The sequence below is a fragment of the Talaromyces rugulosus genome, chromosome III (assembly GCF_013368755.1).
Source record: "Talaromyces rugulosus chromosome III, complete sequence".
Classification (NCBI taxonomy): Eukaryota; Fungi; Ascomycota; class Eurotiomycetes; order Eurotiales; family Trichocomaceae; genus Talaromyces; species Talaromyces rugulosus.
The window spans coordinates 4,238,581-4,262,813 of record NC_049563.1 but is presented as its reverse complement, the minus strand read 5'-3'; the positions used below and the strand labels follow the sequence as shown (position 1 = coordinate 4,262,813).

General features: G+C 45.4%; 9 protein-coding genes across 9 annotated transcripts; 4 read left to right on the top strand and 5 right to left on the bottom strand.

The window, feature by feature from the left end:
• Positions 1-3,399: 3,399 nt before the first annotated feature.
• Positions 3,400-5,116, bottom strand: TRUGW13939_06257 (uncharacterized protein; the record flags this gene model as incomplete). The annotated part of the gene is made up of 3 exons (XM_035489411.1): positions 3,400-4,330; positions 4,386-4,847; positions 4,902-5,116. 3 exons carry the CDS (start codon positions 5,114-5,116, stop codon positions 3,400-3,402), a joined length of 1,608 nt encoding a protein of 535 aa, XP_035345304.1.
• Positions 5,117-5,553: 437 nt separating this feature from the next.
• Positions 5,554-7,186, top strand: TRUGW13939_06256 (uncharacterized protein; the record flags this gene model as incomplete). The annotated part of the gene is made up of 3 exons (XM_035489410.1): positions 5,554-5,724; positions 5,782-6,163; positions 6,216-7,186. The coding sequence occupies 3 exons, from the start codon at positions 5,554-5,556 to the stop codon at positions 7,184-7,186; spliced, it is 1,524 nt and encodes a 507-aa protein (XP_035345303.1).
• Positions 7,187-7,314: 128 nt separating this feature from the next.
• On the bottom strand, positions 7,315-11,684 carry TRUGW13939_06255 (uncharacterized protein; the record flags this gene model as incomplete). The annotated part of the gene is made up of 11 exons (XM_035489409.1): positions 7,315-7,654; positions 7,724-7,822; positions 7,881-8,269; positions 8,337-8,410; positions 8,622-8,857; positions 9,562-9,641; positions 9,856-10,141; positions 10,195-10,734; positions 10,792-10,913; positions 10,966-11,334; positions 11,391-11,684. 11 exons carry the CDS (start codon positions 11,682-11,684, stop codon positions 7,315-7,317), a joined length of 2,829 nt encoding a protein of 942 aa, XP_035345302.1.
• Positions 11,685-13,755: 2,071 nt separating this feature from the next.
• Positions 13,756-14,193, top strand: TRUGW13939_06254 (uncharacterized protein; the record flags this gene model as incomplete). The annotated part of the gene is made up of 2 exons (XM_035489408.1): positions 13,756-13,788; positions 13,840-14,193. 2 exons carry the CDS (start codon positions 13,756-13,758, stop codon positions 14,191-14,193), a joined length of 387 nt encoding a protein of 128 aa, XP_035345301.1.
• A 993-nt stretch (positions 14,194-15,186) lies between these two features.
• On the bottom strand, positions 15,187-16,249 carry TRUGW13939_06253 (uncharacterized protein; the record flags this gene model as incomplete). Its single annotated transcript, XM_035489407.1, has 2 exons — positions 15,187-16,017; positions 16,076-16,249. The coding sequence occupies 2 exons, from the start codon at positions 16,247-16,249 to the stop codon at positions 15,187-15,189; spliced, it is 1,005 nt and encodes a 334-aa protein (XP_035345300.1).
• Positions 16,250-17,959: 1,710 nt separating this feature from the next.
• On the top strand, positions 17,960-19,629 carry TRUGW13939_06252 (uncharacterized protein; the record flags this gene model as incomplete). The annotated part of the gene is made up of 2 exons (XM_035489406.1): positions 17,960-18,965; positions 19,028-19,629. 2 exons carry the CDS (start codon positions 17,960-17,962, stop codon positions 19,627-19,629), a joined length of 1,608 nt encoding a protein of 535 aa, XP_035345299.1.
• Positions 19,630-20,269: 640 nt separating this feature from the next.
• On the top strand, positions 20,270-20,918 carry TRUGW13939_06251 (uncharacterized protein; the record flags this gene model as incomplete). Its single annotated transcript, XM_035489405.1, has 2 exons — positions 20,270-20,460; positions 20,534-20,918. 2 exons carry the CDS (start codon positions 20,270-20,272, stop codon positions 20,916-20,918), a joined length of 576 nt encoding a protein of 191 aa, XP_035345298.1.
• Positions 20,919-21,276: 358 nt separating this feature from the next.
• TRUGW13939_06250 (uncharacterized protein) lies at positions 21,277-22,636 on the bottom strand (the record flags this gene model as incomplete). Its single annotated transcript, XM_035489404.1, has 4 exons — positions 21,277-21,803; positions 21,859-21,990; positions 22,048-22,472; positions 22,530-22,636. 4 exons carry the CDS (start codon positions 22,634-22,636, stop codon positions 21,277-21,279), a joined length of 1,191 nt encoding a protein of 396 aa, XP_035345297.1.
• Positions 22,637-23,442: 806 nt separating this feature from the next.
• Positions 23,443-23,970, bottom strand: TRUGW13939_06249 (uncharacterized protein; the record flags this gene model as incomplete). Its single annotated transcript, XM_035489403.1, has 1 exon — positions 23,443-23,970. One exon carries the CDS (start codon positions 23,968-23,970, stop codon positions 23,443-23,445), a length of 528 nt encoding a protein of 175 aa, XP_035345296.1.
• Positions 23,971-24,233: the final 263 nt, after the last annotated feature.

Genomic DNA, 24,233 nt, shown 5'->3' with positions numbered 1-24,233 from the left:
TAATATTAATAGACAGCTTTCTGGCATTATCTGAATAAATAACGATGATTTTAGCTTCGAAATAGATAATAATAATGATGATTGTTATCTAATTCTCGTTACAGCCATCTAAGCTATACTAGCTGTTCCTGTTGAGTAGACACTGGAAAAAAAAAAAAATAAGAGCAATAGAATAAAGCTATCTACACAATTATTTCTTTTTATGACTATAAGGAGGAAGATCCTCTCCAAGGCCGGCCCAAAGGAAAGCAGCTATCTAAAGATGTAGACGAATCTACTAAAAGCTGTTCTTATCATATTGAAGAACAAGAAATGAAAAAAGACACTAATGAAGAGGTGAAATAAAAAATTAAGAAAAAGAGAAAATTTGGATCTGTTTTTAATGTGGAAAAAGTATACTTAGAAAAGCAGTCTGCTCTGTCATTTTCAGCTAGCTTATTTAGATGATTGTTGATGTCACTCTTGCAACGATGGCTGGAAGCATCTTGACTAGATGCAGTGGCAGCGCCATATAGAAGCAGTCTATCTGCTCCGCACTTGATTTTTGCAATCAAGATTATTCTTTGGCATCCTAATAAAATATTTTCTAACGTTAATATGCTAGTATCTTTTTATTGTAGTACTACAGTATACTTTGAGTATGTAAAAGGGTGTACTATGTGCAATAGCAAATATTTTTATAAATGAGATGTAACCGAATTCTTCTGTATCTATTTTCTTAGATTAATGTGTATTTTTAAATAGATAGCTACTATATTTACTCTGAATTGACATCATGGACAATACCGAGATGCCCTCCTGATGGAGCCCGTAGAGCATTGCCATAAGTTCCTTCTTGAGCGTTGATATCAGCTCCTTTCTCAAGGAGCACTTGGACAATATTAAGGTGCCCTCCTGATGAAGCAGCCTGTAGAGCATTACCATAATTTCCTCCTTGAATGTTGGTATCAGCGCCCCTGCTAAGTAATATTTGAACAATATTTGAATGTCCATGTAAACATGCCCAACGCAACGCATTCATCTCAGTATTACCAGTCTTGTCAATATTGTATTTCTCATTTATTAGTAGAGAAATTATATCACTATGGCCATTGAATGCAGCTAAATAAAGTGTATTTATATGACGCTGGCTCTTATATTGCATTGCACTGTCCCAGATACTTAACTTTAATCTCTTTCTAAGATCGGCTATTTTAAGTTTTATAATAAGATTAATCTCTTTGTGAATCTGATCATTTTCCTTTTTATCATGAAAATGAATGTATGGAAATGTTTTTGTGTCTGACTGAAAGCTATCTTAAATATCATGGTATAGTCGACTAGTAGTTAGCTAATAATTTTAACTAATTCTTCTTGCCAGAGGAGTGAGATTGTGTGTAGTGTTTCTGCAGTTTTTCTATGTTTTTTTCTTTTTTAATTCTGGCTTTGTGTCAAAACGTATCAACCGTTCTTTACCAGAATGGGTGTTCGTTGGTAGTATTCTGCCGAATAAGATAGAGATGCCGGTAACTAGGGTTGGGTAGGGGAATATCTCTTGTGAACAAGAGGATATTTAATAGTAACTTGTTGATAAGCTGGATAAAGTATAGATCCAATTTTGTATGAAATAAAACACGATCAAACTAAATACATGTTGGTAAACGAGTGTCTTTATATAGTAAATCCTAAACATAGCGAACATAGCGATCGCTCTATTAGCTATGTTGCCTTGACATATCCAAACATAGTCTGGCTATATTTGACTATGTTGCTTGCATGATCACGTGGCTTTGTCCGACTAATCTTCCCATAACTACCCATGTAAGTCCCGAGATGCCATAATCTTACCCTATTGCTTTAAAGCATTATCTAATAATAGACTCCGCTGTAAAGCAATATCCATTGCTTTCGTCATCTGCTATTCCCATAGTAGTAACGCTTTCTTGTCTGTAACAAGGTCATTACTTGCAGGCATAACTTGCCTTGAGGGTGTCCCAAACAGGCAGCCTAGTCGCTTACGTAAGTAGCGTCCGCTACTTCCATCGATTGGCTGAGCGTCATCGATTCTTGTGACACGCTCCCTATCCTCACCTGCCTCTCCCCTATCCACTTAATCAGTCGCTCTTTAACACAACTACTAAAACACAGGAATTAACAACTTTATATAATAGAGGATAGCACATTAGCGTCCCTAGGCCCATGGCAGCCAACAGAAAAACAAGGATAAAAAGCTTACACAAAGATAGAATAAATCTATATCTCTATTCTTCTTCTTAAAAACCAACTCAGCTCATTTCAGTTGATTTAGACTATATTCATTCATTCATACAGCTCCTGTTTATGCAGTATAGCAAGAAAGCTAACCGAAAAAGAAAAACAGAAACATCAGACTGTAAGGGCGTTCAACAACAATAAGACCATGGTCAGTAGCGACCCGGCGCACCGCAAGCTGGAGAAGGAGACAGAGCACCGGTATAAAAGACAGTGGGAGGAGTGGTTGACGTGAGTTTTCGAATGGTTTGGTACTGAAAACATAGCCCTGACGCTGTGAGCGATCCGCAGCTACTACCGGACCCATCCTGTAAAAATTGCCATCCCCAACAGGTCGTCGATTTCTGCATGAGATTTTTTACCTGTTCCAAAGAAACAGGTCTATATAAGACCGCTCTCCCTCCCTAGGTAGCTTCACATCAACAACTACTTCATGACTTTGCATATCCTCCTCCGTAGGATATAACAGTTAGCCTGGCGATTAAATCCGTTATAGACTCTTTGGTTAGTGGTATGGCCTTGGTGGCCAGGTCTTGGGCTATCACTCTCCATGTGGATGTTCTAGTGTATGTACTATCCCTGAACGCTTTTACTATTGGCATGCTTCCTCAGCATCTCTGTGTCTGTGGTATGGCCTTCCCGCAGACTGAGATCACTGGACGGTAGCTGACGTGCGGCAATGAAGTAGTGGCTAGCCAGGGTGATTATCTGTATCTTTGTGGCCTGTATCCTGGTGAGTTCGGTACTCTTGATGATTTCTGTTGCGGGACGAGTTTAAACTTCCTGTCCTCGAAATTATATAAATGCTCCTCCCAGCGCCAGCACAACACCAATCGTCTCCAAACCACTGTCATCTAAGCCGTCCTGGTCGAAATTTATTCTCCGGTAAAAACCTTGCACACTTCGGAGATATTTACTTGGGAGAATCTTCGAGGCGGTACCTCGTTGAGCATAATAACGATAGGGTGGATTAGAGACACTATTAGCTGGTGTTGAGGGGTGATGTTTAGGTTTTACTAATTGGGAAATTTCAGTCCTACCAGATGCCGCACAGTCACGTGGCTGTCTAGACCTATAATGTTTTCAGTATGTGTTATTACTCTTATAGTCAAATAGTCAGCTGCATATGTCTACAATACATTGTCAAAATCAAGCCTCGTTGCTGTCTTCAGTCACCATGGCAAAAATCTTGTCCGACTTGTCAAGGTTGATTACCCATTTCGTATCTTCAAAACCCTGTCGCGCCTTGATTTCGACCTCAATATCATCATCCGGCTCCATAACAACGGCAGCAACATTCGTATTTGCAGTAGTGGGAAACTTCCACGCTCCCCCTACAGGCGTCATGTCTAGTCTCGAGATGAAAATGGCGACTACAGCAAGGACTTCATTGGTCGCAAAATGGCGGCCTGGACAGAGCGTCTTGCCACCACCAAAGGCACGGAAACACACGTCGCGCGGGCGGTTCTTAGTTTCTTTGGGGAGAAAGCGGCGTGGATTGAAGTCGGCGACGCTGGAGCCCCAGAGGCTGGCATCCTGGTGAATAATGCGGCTCGGCATCTGTAATATGGCTCCTTTTTTTAGCAGCCATCGGTCGAGGTAGATGTCTTCCATCACCTCGCGAACTGATGTTCCCATGGAGCAATAGCGGAGGACTTCCTGGTAGGACGATAGAAGCAGAGGACAGTTTGCCTTGAGAGTAGTGATATCAAGAGTTTTAACGGTCGTCCCGTTCTCAGTCGTCGTTTCGGTAAAAGCATCAACCTCTTTCCGGATCTCCTCGAGTAAGCCCGGGTGCGAGTGTAGAAGAAAAAGAGCCCAGAATGCTGCAGGTGCCGTGTTTACAAGGATAGCAATCGAGCCCCCAACCTCGTAACGGGCGATATCTTCTAGTGGAACGTTGTTATCAACCTCTACTTGATACCGTGCTTGCGCTAGAACCGATGCATTTTTCACACCTCCAGCTTTGAAATATGCCTCAAAAGCTTTCGCCACCTTGGCTCGAGCCGCAATAGGCTTACGAGCAGTGATGGAGGGAAGGAAACCGACTAAAATTGACATTAAACCTCCTTCAAATTCCCTATTTCTTAGTTAAAAACTGGAAAAATAGTAATTAAAATAGTCTTTAATCTCACCAGAAAGCGTCCGCAATTTCTTTATTGTCATACGGATTCATCGGACCGTACACAGATCTGGTGGTAGCTGTGGTGATGGCATCCCTCAGCCAGGTGTTCATGCCAATCCGTTTGGACTCTCCCTTGGCTGGCTGCAACATATCAAGTGATTTAGTGATTTCTTGAATCATGACACGATTCATGTCGTCAAGCTGCGAGCCGGGCTTGAGCGCAGCTCGCATCGCGGTATAAGACTCCATTGAAAGACCGAAATCGCCCTCATCACCGTTGACATTCTTGTCCAGGATAGCCTGGGCCTCAGGGCTGGCCCCACACACCTTAGACGCAAACTTGGCCTCGATGGGCGGGAATGCGAGCGTCTTGTGCTGTTTTTGCACGATCTGGATGAGCTCCGGTTTAGTCACCACATACATCTTCTGGCCCGGAAGGGTCATGGTGAAGATGGGCGCGTCAGTCTTGTGGCTGGAAAAGGGGTTAGAACAGCTCTATTATTAGTTAAACAGGAGAACAAGGCACCTGAGGTCGATATAGTAGTTGAAACTGCTCTTGGAGAGCCCGACCATGTGGCCGATAAGAGGAATCGACTGGGGCGCCAGCGGCGGCTCGCGGGGATCGTGGCCGAACATTCTGCGAGCGGAAAGGTAGATCAAGGTAACAAGGCCGGCAACGATAAGAAGAAAAGTTGAATCACTAGAAATTGCAAAGAAAGATGAAAGCGAAGGAGAAGACATGGCGATCGTATATGCAAAGGAGAAGGGGGAAGAGGACGACGAGAGAGGCGGGGGAACGCGAGTATCGCAGGGAACAAAGAACGGGCGATGGCGCTGGTTCAACCAGTTAACTCTATGGGGATCACCGATCAGCGGTCAGCCATCATATGCCTGTTGCAGCTAGATGGCAGCCTGTTAGTTGACGCAGTGACAGTGCCGCCGCCATGCATATGCAGCAGGGTTGTTTGCACTTAGGCGCCGAAAACGGATGCCTATAGTACGCTGGGTATTACGAATTGTACGCCGATATTTACAATCTATCAAAACCCGTTGGTTTTGATATTTCGCAGGCTCCATACTTCGTAGCTCTTTAATATGGTAGTATGAGTGCTCTCCTTGGACTGTTTGCTTCTCAGAACCCAGTCCCAATTCACACCGTTGCTTCGAACCCAACGAAAATGGCCGGAATTGTCGTTGCTGCTGTTCTGTTGTTTTATGTTCTGTCCGTATGGGCATTTATTTCTCGATCTCCTGTTAGACTGCCACCTGCTGGATCCAGGTGGCCTATTCTGAACCGATTAGAAAGTCTGACTAAAGGAAAAGCAATTTTATACCGTGTCTATCAAAAAGTCTGTATCTGATAATGTTCGAACAGAATATTTAACGCAACTAACAGTTTTCTTCAGCAACTCAGCGACAACAAGCCGTACCTCCTCCGCGGGATATTTGGGGACAGCATTGTTCTCCCACCGTCGATGCTAGAATGGCTGGTCTCGCAGCCAGAAAGTCATCTCAGCGCCAAATCGGCTCAGATGGATGCATTGAACATTCCGCTAACATTCTTGCGTGCTGAAATTGGCCTGAATCCTGTACATGAGCCACTGATCCGCCGCAATCTCACTGCCCATCTGGACCAGATTACGAGCCATATCTGGGACGAGGTTGGGCTGGTCTTAGAGGAGCTCTGGGGACAAGATACGGAAGTCTGGCGTGAAGTCAACTTGGATTACACGATTCGCCATGTTGTGGCACGAGCATCAAATCGCGTCTTTGTTGGAGGTGAACTCTGTAAGTCCTTTAGCATGCGCGGCGGTATTGGCTATACTGATGTAGCAAAAAGGCCGGAATAACGACTATATTGAAAGCTCGCTCCGTTATGTCTCTAGGGTATCGGCCTGTGGACTCCTGCTCAACTTCTTCCCTAGTTGGCTAAGACATTATCTTGGTGTTCTCTTCCAAATCCCCATTCGGGTGGCCTATTCGCAGTGCTCAAAGCACCTCTTGCCCATCTTCTCGGAACTCACAGGCAGCGAGGCGGCCTCGTGTACACATCTCTTCAGCTCATGGCTCGTAAACAACTCTAAAAAATACCCTCTTTCCTCTCTCGAGCGCACTCCAGATTATCTCAGTCGGCGTATCATGGCCCTGAACTTTGCCTCTATTCACACAACGACACTGACAACATGTAACCTGCTTCTTGACATCTTCTCTGACCGGACCACAGCCTCTCTCCTCCGCGACGAGTCTCTTGTAAGCAGCGCTAGCTGGAACACAACATGGAACCGCGGACGCCTGAACCAGATGCTGCGGCTTGACAGTGCACTTCGCGAGAGCCTACGACTATGGGGCCTTGTGGCTAAGGCCATGAGTCGAAAGGTCATGCAACCAGCCGGGATAATCCTACCAAGTGGACAACGCCTGCTGCAAGGGACTACAGTATGTGTTTCTGGATGGGGGCTACATCACGATGAAAACGTGCACCAACAACCTTTTGAATTCATACATGACCGGTTCATGCGGCGAAGCACACATGGAGCTTCACCGTCACAGGAGGAAACAGAAATGGGAACATCTGCTGGACATGCTGCAGCAGAGACAGATGTGAACTTTGCCGCCTGGGGCATTGGAAAACATGCATGCCCCGGTCGCTTCTTTGCCGTCGATCTTATCAAAATAATTCTAATTCACGTTTTGGTAGACTACGAGGTTGAGCTTTTGGGAGAGCGGCCTGAAAATATGTGGATCGAGTACAATGTTATTCCACCCCCGGCTACCACAGTATCTATCAGAAGACGCAAATTGTCAGTATAGATAGGTATAAGGTGTAACATCAGAAGTAATGCTGCAAATAATGCAAGTATTATCTCCGCGTGGTTTATATCGATGCAAAGAATCCCAATGAATATGTGTAACATTTAAGTATGACAACTTATATTTCTTTATACATGACTTTGTCTACCATATTCTTGTTGAACCGTCCGCGAAACTGCGAATTCCATCTTCTTAATGACACCGGTATTACCTGGTTTTAGCTGCTGCAGAGAATGAGCATCGGCCTCACTATCAATCCAAATATTAGGAGAACTAAGCTCGCCAAGGGAAGAGTAGGTCTGGCTTCTAGTTTTCGCCCTTCCTCTGCAGTCTCTGGAAGGAGAAGAGCCGGTCAGACGCGAGAATTTTGATGATAGCCAGGAGGCCACCGGTCCCTTGACGGATTTGAAAACTATAGCTGTGGATGGCATGCAACAGATAATCACTCCAGCTGTCTCTTCGGCCATGCTGGAAAAATATTATGAGTAAAAGATGCGAAAGTAAAGTTATCAGAGAGGGTAAAAAAAAAGTACGTACGAAGTCGCCCATAACGGAACAACAAGATACGAGGTGTCTGAGTCGGCTCTGTAGAACTGCACTCTGTAAATAAGTCCGATGATACTCGATGCGCATGCACTGTAATTATCAGATATGTACATCCCAACACCCAAAAATCATAATAGCGATAACTTACCAAAGGCCGACTGAAAACATAGCCGAAGTTGCAAGCTTGCGCCGCAGCGGCATCTGCATGCCCCAGATAGCAGGCAGTGGCAGGGTAAGAAGAAACAAATCAATGGCCACATTTCCAGCACCTTGAAAGACCACAAGAACGTTTGTATGCCGACACTTGCTCGAGATGAAAGCCGCAAGAAAGTCAAGCCGTGAAGACGCCTGCGGCGCACACATGGCAGCAAATGAGATCGATAGTGAAAGATGGAAAGCCACGACAAAGACGATGCCGGCGATTGATGCAATGCGCATCCAGCTTAATATTCCAAATACGTGCAGATAGAGCATCAGCACCGATACTTTCACGGCACAAATGGATAGCGGCAGGGTTATCTCGACGAGAAGAGCCAGCTAGAAAACAGACAATGGTACTCAGTTTGCAGGTCTCAGTCTCTCTTCTGTTCCCCTTCCTACTTACCACAACCTGGGACTTGGTATAATCACCCATACGGATATCCCAGGAATGCTTGCCGAACGCGCCTTTGGTAACACCTACGAAGATTCAGCACATTACGGTCTAGAATATAACGGAGGACCTTGTACAAGCCATTGTCATAGCGATGAAAACGATGGAAAGCACCTGATCAAGTCAGCATATATGAATATATGAGCACAATTTTTTAATTCTCACCAATCCCATAGAAAAGACAACTTGGTAGTCTTCTTGTCAGCGGGGAACCATCACTAGGGGTAGGAAACTTACTTTCATCGCTAAGATTAATATTTCTGGCGGAAGAACGTGTTTTGGCCATAAATCTAATCAGTGAAAACACTAGCATCAATATAATGCAGAAACCGGCGGTGATATACACCTGGTAGGCGATAGAATGTGGATTGTTAAAGTTAGGCGTCACACCGGGCGGCGGGGCTTGAGTTGGATAGTCCAATAGCTGCGACAGTGCTTCAGGAGTCAAATCGACCATGGTGGTGACCGGAGGACTTTTCAGGGACAACGAAAATGATGCTCAAGAGATGTTCCCCACGAAAAACGAGGTTGCTAGGGCTACTATTAGGTTGTAGTTTGCGTACGGATTAGGTACTGGGCTTGATTTCTTCTAATTCATGGTTATTCTCTTTTCCCCCAAGAACACGTGAAGTAGGTAATTGCATACGTATGTACTTGTATGCAATAATTACGCCCATGACGCCCCCATATTGAAAGATACGGCATGTCAAACACGTGAAGCTAACAATATTACCTATGCACGATCATGAGAACGTACAACCCTTGGAGAATGGCATCTCTACATCCCAGACATGACGCAGTCAACCAACCCCTCCACTTCCACTGTTGTTGCATGAACCTATTGCATTCAGTAGTGACAAGGCCATGTACGTAGCAAGCCAGGCATACGCTAGTTTGACCTCAAGTCATCAAAACTTGCACATGCATGCGTCCTCATTCTGTCGGAGCCTATTTGGAGTTCAGACCTATAACCCGCAGCACGGCTCCAGAATTCGCAGGGGCCGGTTAAATTAATCAGCAGGCATTTACAATCATGGCAGGGAAGCGTGCTATTCACGCTATTGTTAGCAATGTTGGGTTGACTCGCGTCGGGGGTTAAACCGATGCTACCACCCTCACTAGATTTACTATATCCAAGCTCTCCTCGATATCTCAGCCCCGAAAGAGCTGCACTTACCCACAGATACTGGCCGAGCTGAAGCGTGCATAAAGCTGCCTGACGCAAACCCAAACCTCCCCCTCACTTCGGGCCGTCATCTATGCATTGTAAATATGGAAAGTGGGGGTTACTGAGATTCAATTGATGGGAAACCCTGTCTATCTGTCTGATTGCGCTGAAGATCATCTATTTTTTATGACCCGGCCCACCCACCAACAAGTCTGGGCTCTTATGCGCATTATTCTGATGAAGTTAATAACACTGCGGCTACTGCATGCAGTTTTGGCAGTGTGGAACAGTACAGGGTCATACGATCAGGAAGACAGGGAATGCGGGTAGGGTTAACAAAATGTACGATTTTAACTGTGCTAGCACTTCTATTTGCAGGATATCACTTGATACTTGGGAGTTGACGCCATCAGGAAAAAGACAGTCCTCGAATTTACATGGATCTGACAGCATCCTCATACGTAGGGGGACGGTTATAGTTGACCGGATGGAGGCAAACGTAAAAGTCCTTTTGGAAAAAGATGCCGTATCCCCGACTAACCCATGGTTTATGAGGGTTGGCGACAGTGATGTCGAAATTCCTAAGCAGCTGCAGAAGATCCGAGTCAGCCAAGGCGATGTTAGGTTCCCACGCATCCCCACCGTAAACAAAACAAAAAGAGATAGTAGTAGATCAAAGGCATGCCTACCTCAAATATAACTTTTGTGAGTTCCATCATAGCCATAGACATGCCTAGACATTTTGTAGACCCGTGTCCAAAGATCAGCGAGTGCGTCTGATGCATCGCGTGCAGCCTGTCGGCGTCATCGATCAGCCAACGCTCCGGACAAAACAGACCAGCATCCTCCCCATAGACAGCTTTGTTGCGTTGAACTCCCCATGTGTTCAGCCCGACAAATGTGCCTTCTGGCAAGTAATAGCCGCCAAGTGTGTCGCCTCCAGGGGGGACAACACGCTCACGCAACTGGCTCAGAGGAGGGAATATGCGCAGGCCCTCCAAGACACTGGCCTGTAGGTATACGAGCTGCTTTGCTTCGGTGTCTTGGATTGGGCTGGAAACCTGTCCTCTTGCCACCGCCCCGCGGATCTCAGAGCGCAGCGTATCGTAAACTTGTGGGTTCGTGATAATGCTCAAGAGAATACTCTGCACCGAGGTTGAGGTTGTGTCGGAGCCAGCTACGCTATATGAAGGATATGCCATAAGCTAAGTATTGTGTACAAGAATTGAGCATACTTACAGTGTGATAATAAGCTCGGAATCAATTTGATCTTTGATCATTCCTTGGTTTAAAAGAGAACTGACTACGTCATTCCTCCTGTTCTCTCCTGGGGTGCGCGCTTCCACTACCTGGTGAATCATCTGTAGTTGCTCTGTCAACTTTTGCCTGGAGCTTTACGTAAAGGAGGCTTACCCCCATAATACGACCAACGCCAGTAGAGTCACACGGCCTAGGAAAGAGCCTTTTCGCCAAAGCCGGGATTCTAGCAAGCTGGAAGAACAGTGTGTTCATCTCGAGGAATACCGAGAAGTACTGGCAAACCTTGTTGCCCATTTCAACTGTCTCCAGGAGGCGGTGCATATCACAATCATTCTTGACGCATCCAATCTCATCGCCCAAGCATATTTTGGTGATTATATCCACAGTTAAAAATTGGATTCTCTTGCCGATATCACACAATCCTTGATCTGGACGGGCAAAGCGCTTCCGTAGCAAATCTAACCATCCAAGCACCAGCTCGTCGATTATAGGTTCCATAGCAGCGACGGATCTGCCGGTAAACTGTGTAGGCTATCAGAGAACCATTCATATTGTCAGTGATACATTTTTGTACTCACGCTGGGTGCCAGTTTGGCGCGGATTTTACTGTGTTTTTTGATGTCGCGCTCCGACACAATGTTTGGAATATTGGGGTCAATACGGACAGAGTCGAACCAAGGCCCGCGAACATATCCTGATCTGGCAGCGAGGATATGGCGAGTAGTATCAGGATCGTCGGTGATAACATTATTGGGACCGATCCGGGCCACGGGTCCTAGACAATAGGCATTAAAAACATGGCTTTCTTTGTCCACAGCTGCTCCCTGTGCTGAGTGTACTACCCACCGAATTCTGCGTTTGCCTCGATCCATATTTCATGAGACCTCCCAGATGCCAGCGCCCTTGCAATCCACAGTCGTGACCATGCGGCCAGTCGTGGGCCGGGAACTCGTGATATACTTAATTTTCGTTCCCAAATAACGCGGGCCCAGAAACGTATATTGACTAAAAGGCATAGAAAGAAGAAGACGCACAGTACGGTTGTGTAACCAATAAAGTTCAGAAACGCCATTTTTATCTTTTGGCAGTGGGAAAGACCGAGGCTTGTAATGATGATGGGTTCCCTTGCTTTACATGTACTACATTCTCTGCAGGCCTTTTTGAAGCTTGTAGGTAGTACAACGGCATCCAGTAGAGCCGTGGTGTCTCGCCCCCATAGATGCTGATAAATGTCTGCATCAGATCAAGACACTGTCTGTTTGTCTGGATATCATTGTGAGTCCGGTATGGTTTCAGCTCACGCATTCCGTTTATGCATTGCGCCTTAGCCACAGGAGACAGACCGGTAGTCCTGTTCTAAATATGGCAACGAGTTTGAAAAATCAAAGATCTATGTTGCGCTAGCTAAGATTGACATGTCATTCTTGTGATTTAATGCCCGTATCTCCACAAAAGAAGACAAAGAAAAAAATGGGTGTGGTCATTTCCGTCCAATCGGCTATTATACAAAAGATAGATCTACAGCCGTAGCCTGATACAACAGTGTTACGGTATTATCAGACAAGGGTAAACCGGGTTACTGCACGTATACTGCACGTATATATTGCTCTAGTTCATCCCCAGCAGACATGTAATAGTCGCTAATGTTGTCATGAGACACATAACCGTAGAACTTCGACCAGCAATTGCGCATATGACCGGGCCGAGCGTGCAGCAGCGCTCAAGACATTGACGGGAAAGAAGGCTCGATATGAAGACATTCTTCTGCAGACCTACCGCTCCTCAGGGTGGCAAGCAACACGAACTAGATTGGGACAGGCAACCTCTATCTCGTCACGATGCTGTCTATGTATGTGTGAAATCAGGTTTCGGCAAAACCTGCCTATTTCAATTGATTAATTGCCGTATTGTTACCATTTGTCTCACATTATTCAAAAGAATAGGCCGCCAAGAGCTAAGTATCTTATAATAAAGTGGGTAACTACAACGCTCCCCTGCTGAAACTATGTATATTACTTAGCAATTGATATATATGCTCGGCCCTTTTCCTGGTGTAGACTGCCGTCGTCCTTGGCAGTCGGCTCAGTTTAGCCACTTGTTCGCTCTCCAATTGGTCTCTGGTGTTAAATTAAATCATTTCCTCTGCATGCCAAATAATTTAGCATCAATACCTGAAAATATATATATGAATTAATGTTAGAGAATACGGCTTACATGAGCTATTTAGCTCCTTGAAGAGATTGAGGCAATTAACCTATCAACTAGCGTTGTCCCGCTTTAGTGGATTTTCCCCTTCGATATTATTCCTTAAATTAGCTTTGGCCATCAGAAAAACCGTCAACCCTGACCTCAAACCCTCGCCAATTATCTATCGTTAAAGCTTAGAAGCAATGCCGCCCATCTGAACACGGAAAAAGAAATTAAGAGGGATGTCGGCGCTTCCAGAGTTCGGATTAACAGCTGCAGCCGAACAACGCGCTATGTAATCGGCTAGAGAACCTACAACACGCTTAATTAGTGAGATAGAGGAGACGTATCTATTTGACGAAGGTACAGGGACATACACGATTAGATAGTCAGAAGAGGCTTGCGAATTTGCACCAACTCAGGCCGAGCTTGCCATCAAAGGAGCCAATACAGCGCAAAAGACTTCCATGCCAATCAATAGAGAACTAAAAGAAGCCACCTTTCGAGACAATCTAGAATAGGAATCCAATCATCAGAAATAGCTTGGATCTAAGACAAAAATAGTAGTATTTGGCTCTAGCTTTGTCCTAAAAGAGTATATTCTTTCTTATAACATCTCGCATAACCGACTTTATATTTATACTAATTACCAAGTAGCTAACATATCCACAAGCTAACCTCAATTGGACCTTACCTATGTCATAGTCTGACACATTTCAAGTTCCATTTCAAAGATATCAGGTCAGTTACAATACCATGAACTCAGCTCAAGAACTTACAGACAAGGCTGTAATTCACCTCACCAGGTTATATCCTAACCTTCACTTCGTACAGTTTTAGGGCACCTCAGGCCTTCAGGACATTACGCTCGAAGCCTTGTTTAATAATTGCGCCGATATCTCTCATGTAGAGCTCACCACGCATAGCGGGCATGGATACAGTCTGTTGGATGGGTCAGCCCTTGATAAGTTGTGGGAGCATCCACATTGGGGCACCAAGCTGAAAAAGCTCAGACTCCCAGATCAGCACACCAGTCACGAGTCTCTCACGAGGGCAGTGCGTGCTCTCACCAAGGAAAAGGATAAGCTCTTAGTCCAGCTGGTCAGCGTCTCTGAGCTCAAGAAATGGGAAGATTGGGAGCTCGAGGTCTGGCATACCAACTTTCGCAAACAAAGGAAACAGGACATTTTCTAGTGTATGGGTGATTAGGTCCTAATGTTAGCTGCTGAAGCTAAATACAAGTCTGGAGTACTTCTAAAGCTTCATCATATTGACTTTGCTTCTTTAAGGTGTGCGAGAGATTCCATATAGTAGCTAGGGTGTCGGGGTGGTCGACTCGTAGCGCTTTCTCGTTCCCAGCGCCATCATCACCTTGGCCTCCTCATACTTTCCTTGGCTGTCAAGGACTCTGCCTAGATTATTCACGCTTGAACTACATAGACAGATTAGGTTTACGTTGTCTCTAAAATAGTCTCTATAAACTAGAACTTCCTGGCAGTTGCTAAGGGAGTGATATAAGTATAGATCTATAGTAAATTGTTTCTGTTATGAGCATAGGAAAGTGAAAATATTCTAGAGATGTGACAGTATAAGATTATTCTTTTCGCTAAATGGTATAATGTGAGACAACTTATAATAATAATGCATGGTAGGCAGGTTTTGCCGAACCCCAATTTTACGGTATCTAATTAAGACGAGCCATGCAGACAGCTGAACGCAAGATGCCTCTTCCTGGCCGCACCCTGCCACTCCTCAGGGCGGCAAGCCGCACGAACTAGATTGGGACAGGCAACCCCTACCTCGCACGATGTTATATATGTAGTTAACGACGTCTGACGTTACTCTAAATTTGTTACGCATGATTGGCGGCAGATTGAGATATCTTCACGCTCACCGGGTAAAGAGACTTCTGAGTCTCTTACTAGAGTCTAAGAGAGTTTCAAGAGGACATGATCTGTACACCCTTATTATCTTGTAGTAATACGACCCGGATTCCTGCAGACATGCGCCAATATGATAAATCCGGGTTTCAAGCTTCTAGTTAATAACGTTGAATCCATTAAATCAAGATCGGTATGTATCTGAATGCTATAAATTCTATGATACAATGCACCACGTGGGAACCAAAAATTAATAAAAGTAAAAGCCTCAGAGGAGTACCAATGACATTTCTGGTGCAACCTCCAATCACTCTAACCATATCGACACGGCCTTTTGCAGAGCCTCCTGCAACCACCCCTCCTCCAGATGCACCGGGTTATCAAAGCCATGCTGCCCCGCCTGAATACTCAAAACAATATTATCCGCGCCTTGTCGACCATGAAGTTTCTCCCGTGCGACGCGTACAAAGCGCTCACTCAGACTTGACGGTACGACCGGATCTTCTCTGCCGTGAAGCACAACCAGTCCTCCTCGCGGAAGATGGGTATCTTTGTTATCAAGTCGACCAATTTGAGACAGACGATCCCGATGAATCGGCGAAGCATCAGAATCCCTCTCTATGAACTCCACGACGTTACCATGTGCCACAGTAGCAATGCCGAGGATGAGACGCGAGTTACTGGTATCGCTTGACACAATGTCACCTGTATTCATCTTGGCCAGGTGGTTTGGAACAACCTCTTTTGGAGGTCCGCCTGTCGGAGCTGAATCATCGCTCGAAGAAGGGTCTTTAGGAGGGGCCTCTTGGTTAAACATCGGGTACTGTGCAACCGCCGCCCGTATTTCGTCGGGGAATGTTAAGCTAAGATATACGCTGAGGAAGCCCCCTGCCGACTCCCCAGTAGATATAACCCTGTCAACGTCTAAACTGAGAGGTGTTGGCAAGGACGAAAGGAGCGAGTCGGCCTGGCCTGTCCGTAGCCATTGCCAAAAGTCGTCGACATCTGCGAGAATCTCGACTCCGGATGACTCGGGCAACATGCGATAGTTTGCTGAAACAATGATTGCTGAATGTTTTTCGGCTAGCTCGATAATCCATGTGGGAAACCAATCACTGTAGAGGGAGTCTCCAAAAACCTATCAACCTATTAGTTTTGGGTGTGATCGTTTAACTCGAAAGATAGTCAATAAGTACCAAACCACCTCCATGGAACTGGACAATGACAGGCCGTTTTCCTTCGGCAGTAATAGATTTCGGAATTAGGAGGTCAGCGCGGATGCCATGGTCGTGCACCTTTTTGTATTCTGTCTGTAAAATCGAGAAAGAAGAGAACTTGGGGGATATGGTGGTGCCGTCAATTAAAGCCATTGTGATAGAGAGTTTGTTAATGTTCACTTAAAGCACACGATGTTTTAATGCACAAAGGATATGGATGTCAACTGGTATGGCTATGTTCGAGCTTTGGGGGATCTGTACTTCTTATATAGTGGTTTAGAATTAGAAGCCTATTCCTCTTTCGTATGTTCATTTCACCGACTACGTAGTACGGAACGATGTATACGCGACGCCTCATAATCAATGACAACATTAATAATACATCCGTCATACAATAAATTAAATCAACTTTTGGGCCACTACTTCTTAGTGCAAACATCGGAGAACATACTACTGCGACTTGTTATTATCTATCCTATCAAAAAGGGCCCCTCAGTGGGGGTAGTTTATTAATGGTACCTGATTCGTACTCTTGTTTTGTTTATTTTGTATGTTTTTGTTTGTTTTGTTTGTTCTGTTTGGCGGCCACCTTGTATAATAACGGAAAGAATACGATGTCTGGCCTCTATGTTAATATGATTTCCTTCTCCTTGAGAACTTTTAAAGATACAAATGCGCATCAAATATGCTATAGATTCCTAATCAATCTTCTCCGCCTGCAGAGCATTGTTATACAAAACGAGAGTCGATCCCAAGTAGTTGATTCCAGCAAACGCTGCTGCTGCTCCCACGGAAATCATCATCTATAAATTCAAAATTGGTAATTCCTGCTTAGCAAATGCTTGAATATTTTCATGAACTTTATGAAACTTACGGTGCGGTCCTCATTGTGGAATACCAATACCAATATGCCCAACACAAGCAGCGTGTTGCTAAAATTAAGGAGCATGACGGGAACTTGCCATATGTATAGCTGGGCCCAAGACGGCTCAGGCTGACCCACGTCAAGATCATCTCCACGGACATTTAATATATGTCGAAGATAAACCCATCCCTTTGGATTTACTTTGGCGCGAGTTAGGGAAATGTTTTGCTGAGTGGCTAGAGTAATAGCCGTAAGCGCCAGAACCAGCCCACTGTACCAACAAGCTCGCGACAGATCAGGGATGGGATATTTGCCTTGTGGCCAAGCAAAGGCTCCTGTGAGAACCGCGGCTGTAAGGCCACCCTGATTACTGATGGTTAACCCTACCCGGGACTTTGTAGGTACATGTATATAAGCTTACCGAGACGCTGACATTGGATAGCTCTGCCGATTTGGAATTGCACCAGTCATCCACGCGCTTTTGAAGGTTTCCGTCTGCTTTGATAACATGCTTGAAGGAGGCATGGTTGGTGACCCATGGCCAAAATACAACACAAACGCATGTCCATACCCCATCCCTCAAGGCCTCGGCAAGTGTTTTCGCGGGTGTGATCAGATCCATGTTGTTGAAGGAACAAAACAAGAATTTTTTTTTAAAAATATATATATCAAGTGATGTACAGTCTCTCTTTTTAATAAGTAAAATTGTCAAGTTAGCCTCGCGACCTGTTGGCTGTTTTTCGCGGGTGCCTCAAGCTGTAAGTTATTTTTAGCAACTGATGCACGACGTGTCGATCAAATCCTGCATTGCCACTACCGATTCTTGTTTTAATTTTTCAGCTATCTACAGGACTCTTTTTTTCGGTAATCTGATAGATTTTAAAAGGCTACAGCAGCCACGCGAATAATGACAAAATGCAATGGATATTTTGGTGTTTCGTTTGGCCGGCATGCTCACTGACCGTCAATGTTGGACATCCTCATAAACTAAACCCACCATGCATTCTCGGACCGTTGCGTCTACATGGCACTTTGTCTGCGAGTTTGTAAAAAGGCATCCCTTTGCCTTACAGTTTCTCCTATTGTTATGGATGAAAACGGCGGCAGGAGAAGCTTTCCTGCGAACTATCCACACATATATCTGGCTGCCCCGCAACACCGTCGAACATAATCTAGTTTTAACGGCTATACTTACAAATATTGTTGTGCGGAAGAAGAAACTTGACCTGACTTTTATTCTATGGCTTGGCTCCATGTTGTTCGAGGCAAACTTTCTCGCTATACAATGTCATAATTCCCAGCTAACCAGATGGGCTCGCTGGTACTACTTCTGTTTGACCGTCGGCCAGGTCTGCATCATCCTTAGTATTTCTCTTATGGTTGAAAACTCCGAGTGTTCAAAATGCTCGGAAGAGCGGTTCTCTCCGGCCATGATTACTCCGGAGGGGAGAGAGACAAGAGCTGTATACTTGGTCTCGTCGCCAGCTTTTGGACCTCCCTGGTTAATCAGCCGCCTCAAACAATTTCAGGATAAAGTGACAAGCCTAGTTGCAAGATGTTTTATTTACTGGTATGGAAGACGCGTGGATGCCCAAGACAGACGCAGATTGAGGTCATTGATGTCAGACCCGGAATTCCTGAACAAGGTCCAAGAGATGATGACATTTCCTACACTAGGGCTTTCCGGCATTGCCGTGGTTGTGTGGAGATTGTTTTACTGTTCATTAGACAAAGCCATTAATATCCAAGAGCAGATTTACATCATGGGCTTAGCAGTAACAGCCCGCTATGGTTTGAATAAGTCTTTTATATGGGCTGCATGGGACCTGCTATGCCACCATGCCCTGGAAATCGACGGGGTCCTTTATGAACTCCGCCGAACAGGATGGTTTATGGACTCTATCGACATTGAGGTTCACTCAAAGACAGACGATGAAAAGCAAATACTATCACGCACGGAAATAGGGGAGACCTTTTTTATGCCTGAGGAGATTCGTCAAACCGGTAAGTATAATCAGGGGCACTAATCAAATATTTGCTTCCAGTAAACTGACTTCTTCCACTAGCCCAAGAATTGAACGATATTTCACCTGGGTACGACCTTATTATCTACAACTGTCAAGCCATGAGACACAATCTCTTTCGACGAATCATGGACGATCGACCGAAATGGCAACGATACGGTGATAACAAGCCGCGATTCAAGCGGCTGAGCTGGCACTATGTGAACCCCAATTCATCCATCATGGCTGTCTTGTTTCATTTTGCAATGTTTCACGACGGCTTTGATCCTTTCAACAACTACACAACATTTTCCGGAATCTTGCGTTGTGTGTTGGGTGTAATACAGTTCAACCATATTCTCAGAGGGATTGTATATGGCACTTCTACCGCTTATGGGCGTGTGTTGTGCTATCGACGAGCCGCCCTTCTAATATTCGGAATGTTTATGGTTCTTCGTTCGTTTTCCATGACATTCGACCTTGTTTTTGAAGATTATGTGCATACTTTGTTGGGGAAAGCTCTCAATGCTCTCATTTTAATCCAGTTCGGATTGACTGTTGCGGCTTTGCCATTTCAAGTCGCAGGGGGGTATGCGAATGATTTCAATGCGCTGCTCTACGTGGGTAATCATATTCTAGATAAATTGGGCTGTTCTCTAGTCTAATAGATAAAGTCTTCTTTTATTCTCTCTTAAAAGTTCATCTTGTTAATGCCTCCTGGTTTTATCTGATTTTTCATAGGCTTTCCCTTTATGAGGAATTCCTACTTTAAACAATGGCGGTCAATAACCAATTTACACTTTTCTTTCTATAGGGTATGTTCTGTTTATCGTATTCGCTGCATGATGTGATTGGTTGAGCATTGCTTTGTATACACGAGACCGTGTTCTGCGACACTACCCTGCGACACTACCCTCACTCAGGCGGATTCCTCCCACAATAATTAATTCGTCAGTCATTCAATCGAACTAAATACTTAATCCATAATTCTAAATCATTTACAAAAGATTAGCAGATACTCACTTCTTTAAAATAGAGAAATCCTTAGTAATCGGCACACGTGATATCCCCACATAGCTATGTTATCGCGGCGGATAGGAAAGACCAATATGGAGCTTAAATCGACTGCGGACAATCAATCAATCAATCAGCCAGCAAACCGAGAGAAGCTTTCTTTCTGCTTGAGGTGTGACACAATTATAAAATGATATGTCAAGTTGAAGCTCTGTCAAATCTGGCTCTGCATATATCGACCTGCTGAAACAACGACAACGACAACGACGACAACACAATCCCTCCTCAAAAATGTCATACTATTTCACAATCCTCTCGCCAACCGACGTACCGCTCTTTAGCCTCACGTTTGGAACATCAAAGGCCGGCGGTGATGGCATCGCGCGTTTCCGGTTTCCAGAGTCGGCGCAGTATATGAATCAATTCGTCGTCCATGCCAGCTTGGACATTGTCGAAGAGGCACAATGGACGAATGGATCTCTGTAAGACAAACTTTCTCTCTCTCTTCTGGAGATTACATTAGCGCTTCCGGCTGATAAAATAATCCAAACACAGCTACCTCAAACACATCGATACCTACCCACCCACAGCATCCCACGTATCCGCCTTTCTCACCCCCTCCGGCGCTCGCTTCATACTCCTCCACCAACCCCCACAACTTCCTTCATCATCTGGCGGCGGCGGTGCCGGCGGCGTGGCCGGATCGACTGCATCTCTTGCCGCGGGTCTGGGCACAGCAGCAACGTCAAGGGCATCCTCGAGTTCTATTGCAGCCAACCCAACCTCGCCGCAGACCGAAGAAGCTATACGGCAGTTTATGAATGAGGTGTATGAGAACTGGGTCAAGACGGTGATGAGTCCGTTTTATAGACAGGGGATGCAGGTTACAAGTTCAGTGTTTAGATCTAGAGTTACGGCGGCGGGGAGGAAGTGGCTGTGATTGTGATGTATGCATTTGTATCGGAGTGTGTCCACATGCATGAGATGTATAGCGATGGTGTTTTACGTGACCCGACTTGCAACTGCTAATGAATTAAAGAGATACCCAAATGAGTAACATGAAAAAAGTGACCTCGTATCAGCTTCCCTGGTTGACGTCATTGTCAATGTAGATTAATTAACTAATAACAAGTGCTCCTTGATTACTCACAGCCCCCTGCCTCTAAGGGAGATGAAATACCACAAAGAAAATATCCACATTCACGCCTTGCTTTGAAAAGAAGCAGCAGGAAGAAGAAGAAAAGAAAAGGGAAGAAACGCCCCGTTGGATATAAAAAGTAAACCATTTGCAAAACCAATCATGCGCTTAGCTGAGCACTCATTTGAGGCGCCAGCCCAGGGGTCATTTTCCTAATTGAAATAGCCTTGAAATTTTCCACTGCGTGTATGACATCGTCCACTTTTGCGACAGCACCAAAGATCCCGCCTTCCATCTTGACTGAATTCAGCGTGCTGTCATGGAGAAGCGGATCGGTGGCGGCGCATCCATCATCCAAGACCACACAGTCAAAGCCTCGGTCGTTGGCTTCGCGCATGGTAGTGGAGACGCAAACATCTGTAGTGACTCCTGCAATCACAAGGTTCTTTATCCCCTTGTTTCGTAAGAGTAGCTCAAAATCAGTATAGGCAAAGGCTCCCCGACCAGGTTTGTCGATAACCGGCTCTCCCTGTAAAGGGTACAGTTCGTCGATGATATCATGACCCGCCTCGCCCCGGATTAATAGTCGACCAAGAGGTCCTTGTGAGCCAATACCCAAGGTGGATGAATTATTGCGGGAGCGGTAGTTTTCTCGTGTCGAGAGTGTTGATAGATCTGCCCGGTGGCCTAGACGGTGTTAGAAAATGAGATATAGGAGACAATGGCGATTGATATGTCTTACCCTCGCGAGTGTGGTAGACCGGAAATCCGGCAGTGCGAAAAGTATGTAATAGGTCTTGCAGTTTGGGAACAATTTCGCGTGAAGGAGATATGTCGTAGCCTTGGAACTCCAAGTACCCGCCAGGAGCACAGACTGCATGAATGCATCAGCAACAAAACATTTTGCCCGCCGACCCTGGTTGTAACTTACAGTCTTTTTGCATGTCAATGATAACGAGAGCTGTGGTAAAAGGTGTTAATGTAGCATCATGCGGCCAATCATACGGCTGTGCCGGAATTTGACCCTTCTTGACTCGATGTTGCGGCACAGGTCGTGGTCTCTCAATCACCGGACCATGGTTATGCGAAGGATTGAGAACAGTAAGCGTCCAGAAGCCGGGATTACCAGCAGCAACAAGCATGAATGGACAATCCATCAGCCGCGATGTCCGTTTCCGCTTCCGCGTTTCTTCTGTGAGGCCATTGCGTGGCCGATACTGACCTCCTCGATCACATCGAAGCCAGATCTTTGCCGTCCGGCCCGGCTTCTTATCCGTTGGAGTACTCGAAGACTTGACGACAATGTTGTATCCATGAGTTTTGCCGTGAGCTTGCACGGACGCTAACAAAGATGTTCTGCAGCATTCGTCAGCGGTCATATAAAACACCACCCGGAGGGCTACTCCCACTCACCGGTCTGGAAAAGTGCCTTCAGGCGGGGGAACCAGTTCCATTGCCGAATCTGGAATGTCCTGAAGATCACTCGGGGCATCGAGATTTAAATCCGATGTATCGGCCATTTTGCCCAGGCTTGATGTTGTTGACGGTTGTTGCCACTGGTGAGATAAGACATATGATTATCAGTCAGCCCGCAGCCTATCCGGGGGATATTTCATCTCTTGAAATTCATAGCGAAAACAATATATGCTCAAATAACCAGAAACGGCAAGTCAAGTCGCGAGCGAAGTGCGTGGAAGCAACGGCGGTGTCATTTAGGTGACGGTTGTGCGTGGACATAGTGGACCGTTTTGACACATGACGCGGCGACCGCGATACACCCACGACAAGCTCAGCAGCAGGACGGAGGACCAGGCACTTACCCGAAGGAGCAGATAGCAGGGCTAAACTGGAGACAAGATCTCCGTGATGATCACTAGCAATGCGCGCGTTGTCTCCCTTATTTTTTTTTGGGCCTTTTTCCACCAAGATTCCGAGGGTTCGCTCTTGTTGACCTGTGACCAGCGGCGGGCGGAGCCAAGCGTCAACAATAATTATCGGGGATTCGGGGGTGCATCGAGTGGAGGGCGCGCTAGTCTTGTTTGGGAGTAGCGTCGGCATTCAGGAAAACGGCATCATTTGTTCTGGTCATTACTGACTTTAATCACCGGTCCATAGTATGCATGTTATTTACGCAAGTCTTTATTTTGTAAAAAAATATTCCATTGTATGGCTGTGGAAATGCAAATATGATTTTGATTTTTGATCCCTAGACTGAACAGGAAAGTTCTTACATGTCCTTGCATATTTTTATACAGTGGGTCCAATTATATATACATGTACAACATCTAGGACATCTAGAGATATAACAACATTTGGAAACTGATATCTATTTCCCATCACGTCCAATGCTGCTTGTCGAGGACTGATAAACCCCATTATATCCCTCGACCGTTTCCCCCATTTGTTCAAACACAACCTGTGCGAGCTTGCTATTTTTGTACAGAACAACTCCGTTGGGATTCTTCACCTCCATGAGAGCCCCCATAGCGCCTTGATATCCGGCATCGACCACACCAGCACTGATCCCTACACCGGAACGCCACAGGGACGATCTAGGGAAAACGCTTGCCATGCAGTTTCGTGGAATTTGAACGCTTTCGTTAAAATCGACCAAGTAGGCCCCTGGTTGTAATGTGATTTTTTGGTTGGTGTTGCCGGTGTTGTCGTCGAAAGGCAAGCCGCGAGTTTTGGCCGCCTGGCGCTTAGTGTTATCAAAGTCTATCGTTGCTGCTGATGTCCATTGAGATACTCGGCAGAGGGTAAGGTCGACACCGCATGGCTGTTGCTGCTGGGCAACATGTAGCAGGTTTCGCACCAACTGGCGCGTGACGATTTCGCGTCCGCTGAGAATCATGATGTAGTCTGTTCGTGTTTCTGGGGTATTAAATGGAGCAACATGCGTAGGATGATGATATTATACAAAGGAAAACATACTTTGTCCCTGTTTATATCGCCTAATTCTCATCCGCTATGCCGTGATGTGTCTTGAATGTCATTTAGGACTCGCCGTTATAAAGTTGAGTAGATATCAAATGCATTGAAAATTACAATGATCATATACATAGTAATTACGAGAAACTAAATACAAATTAAAAACAAAGGAAATAATAATACTGT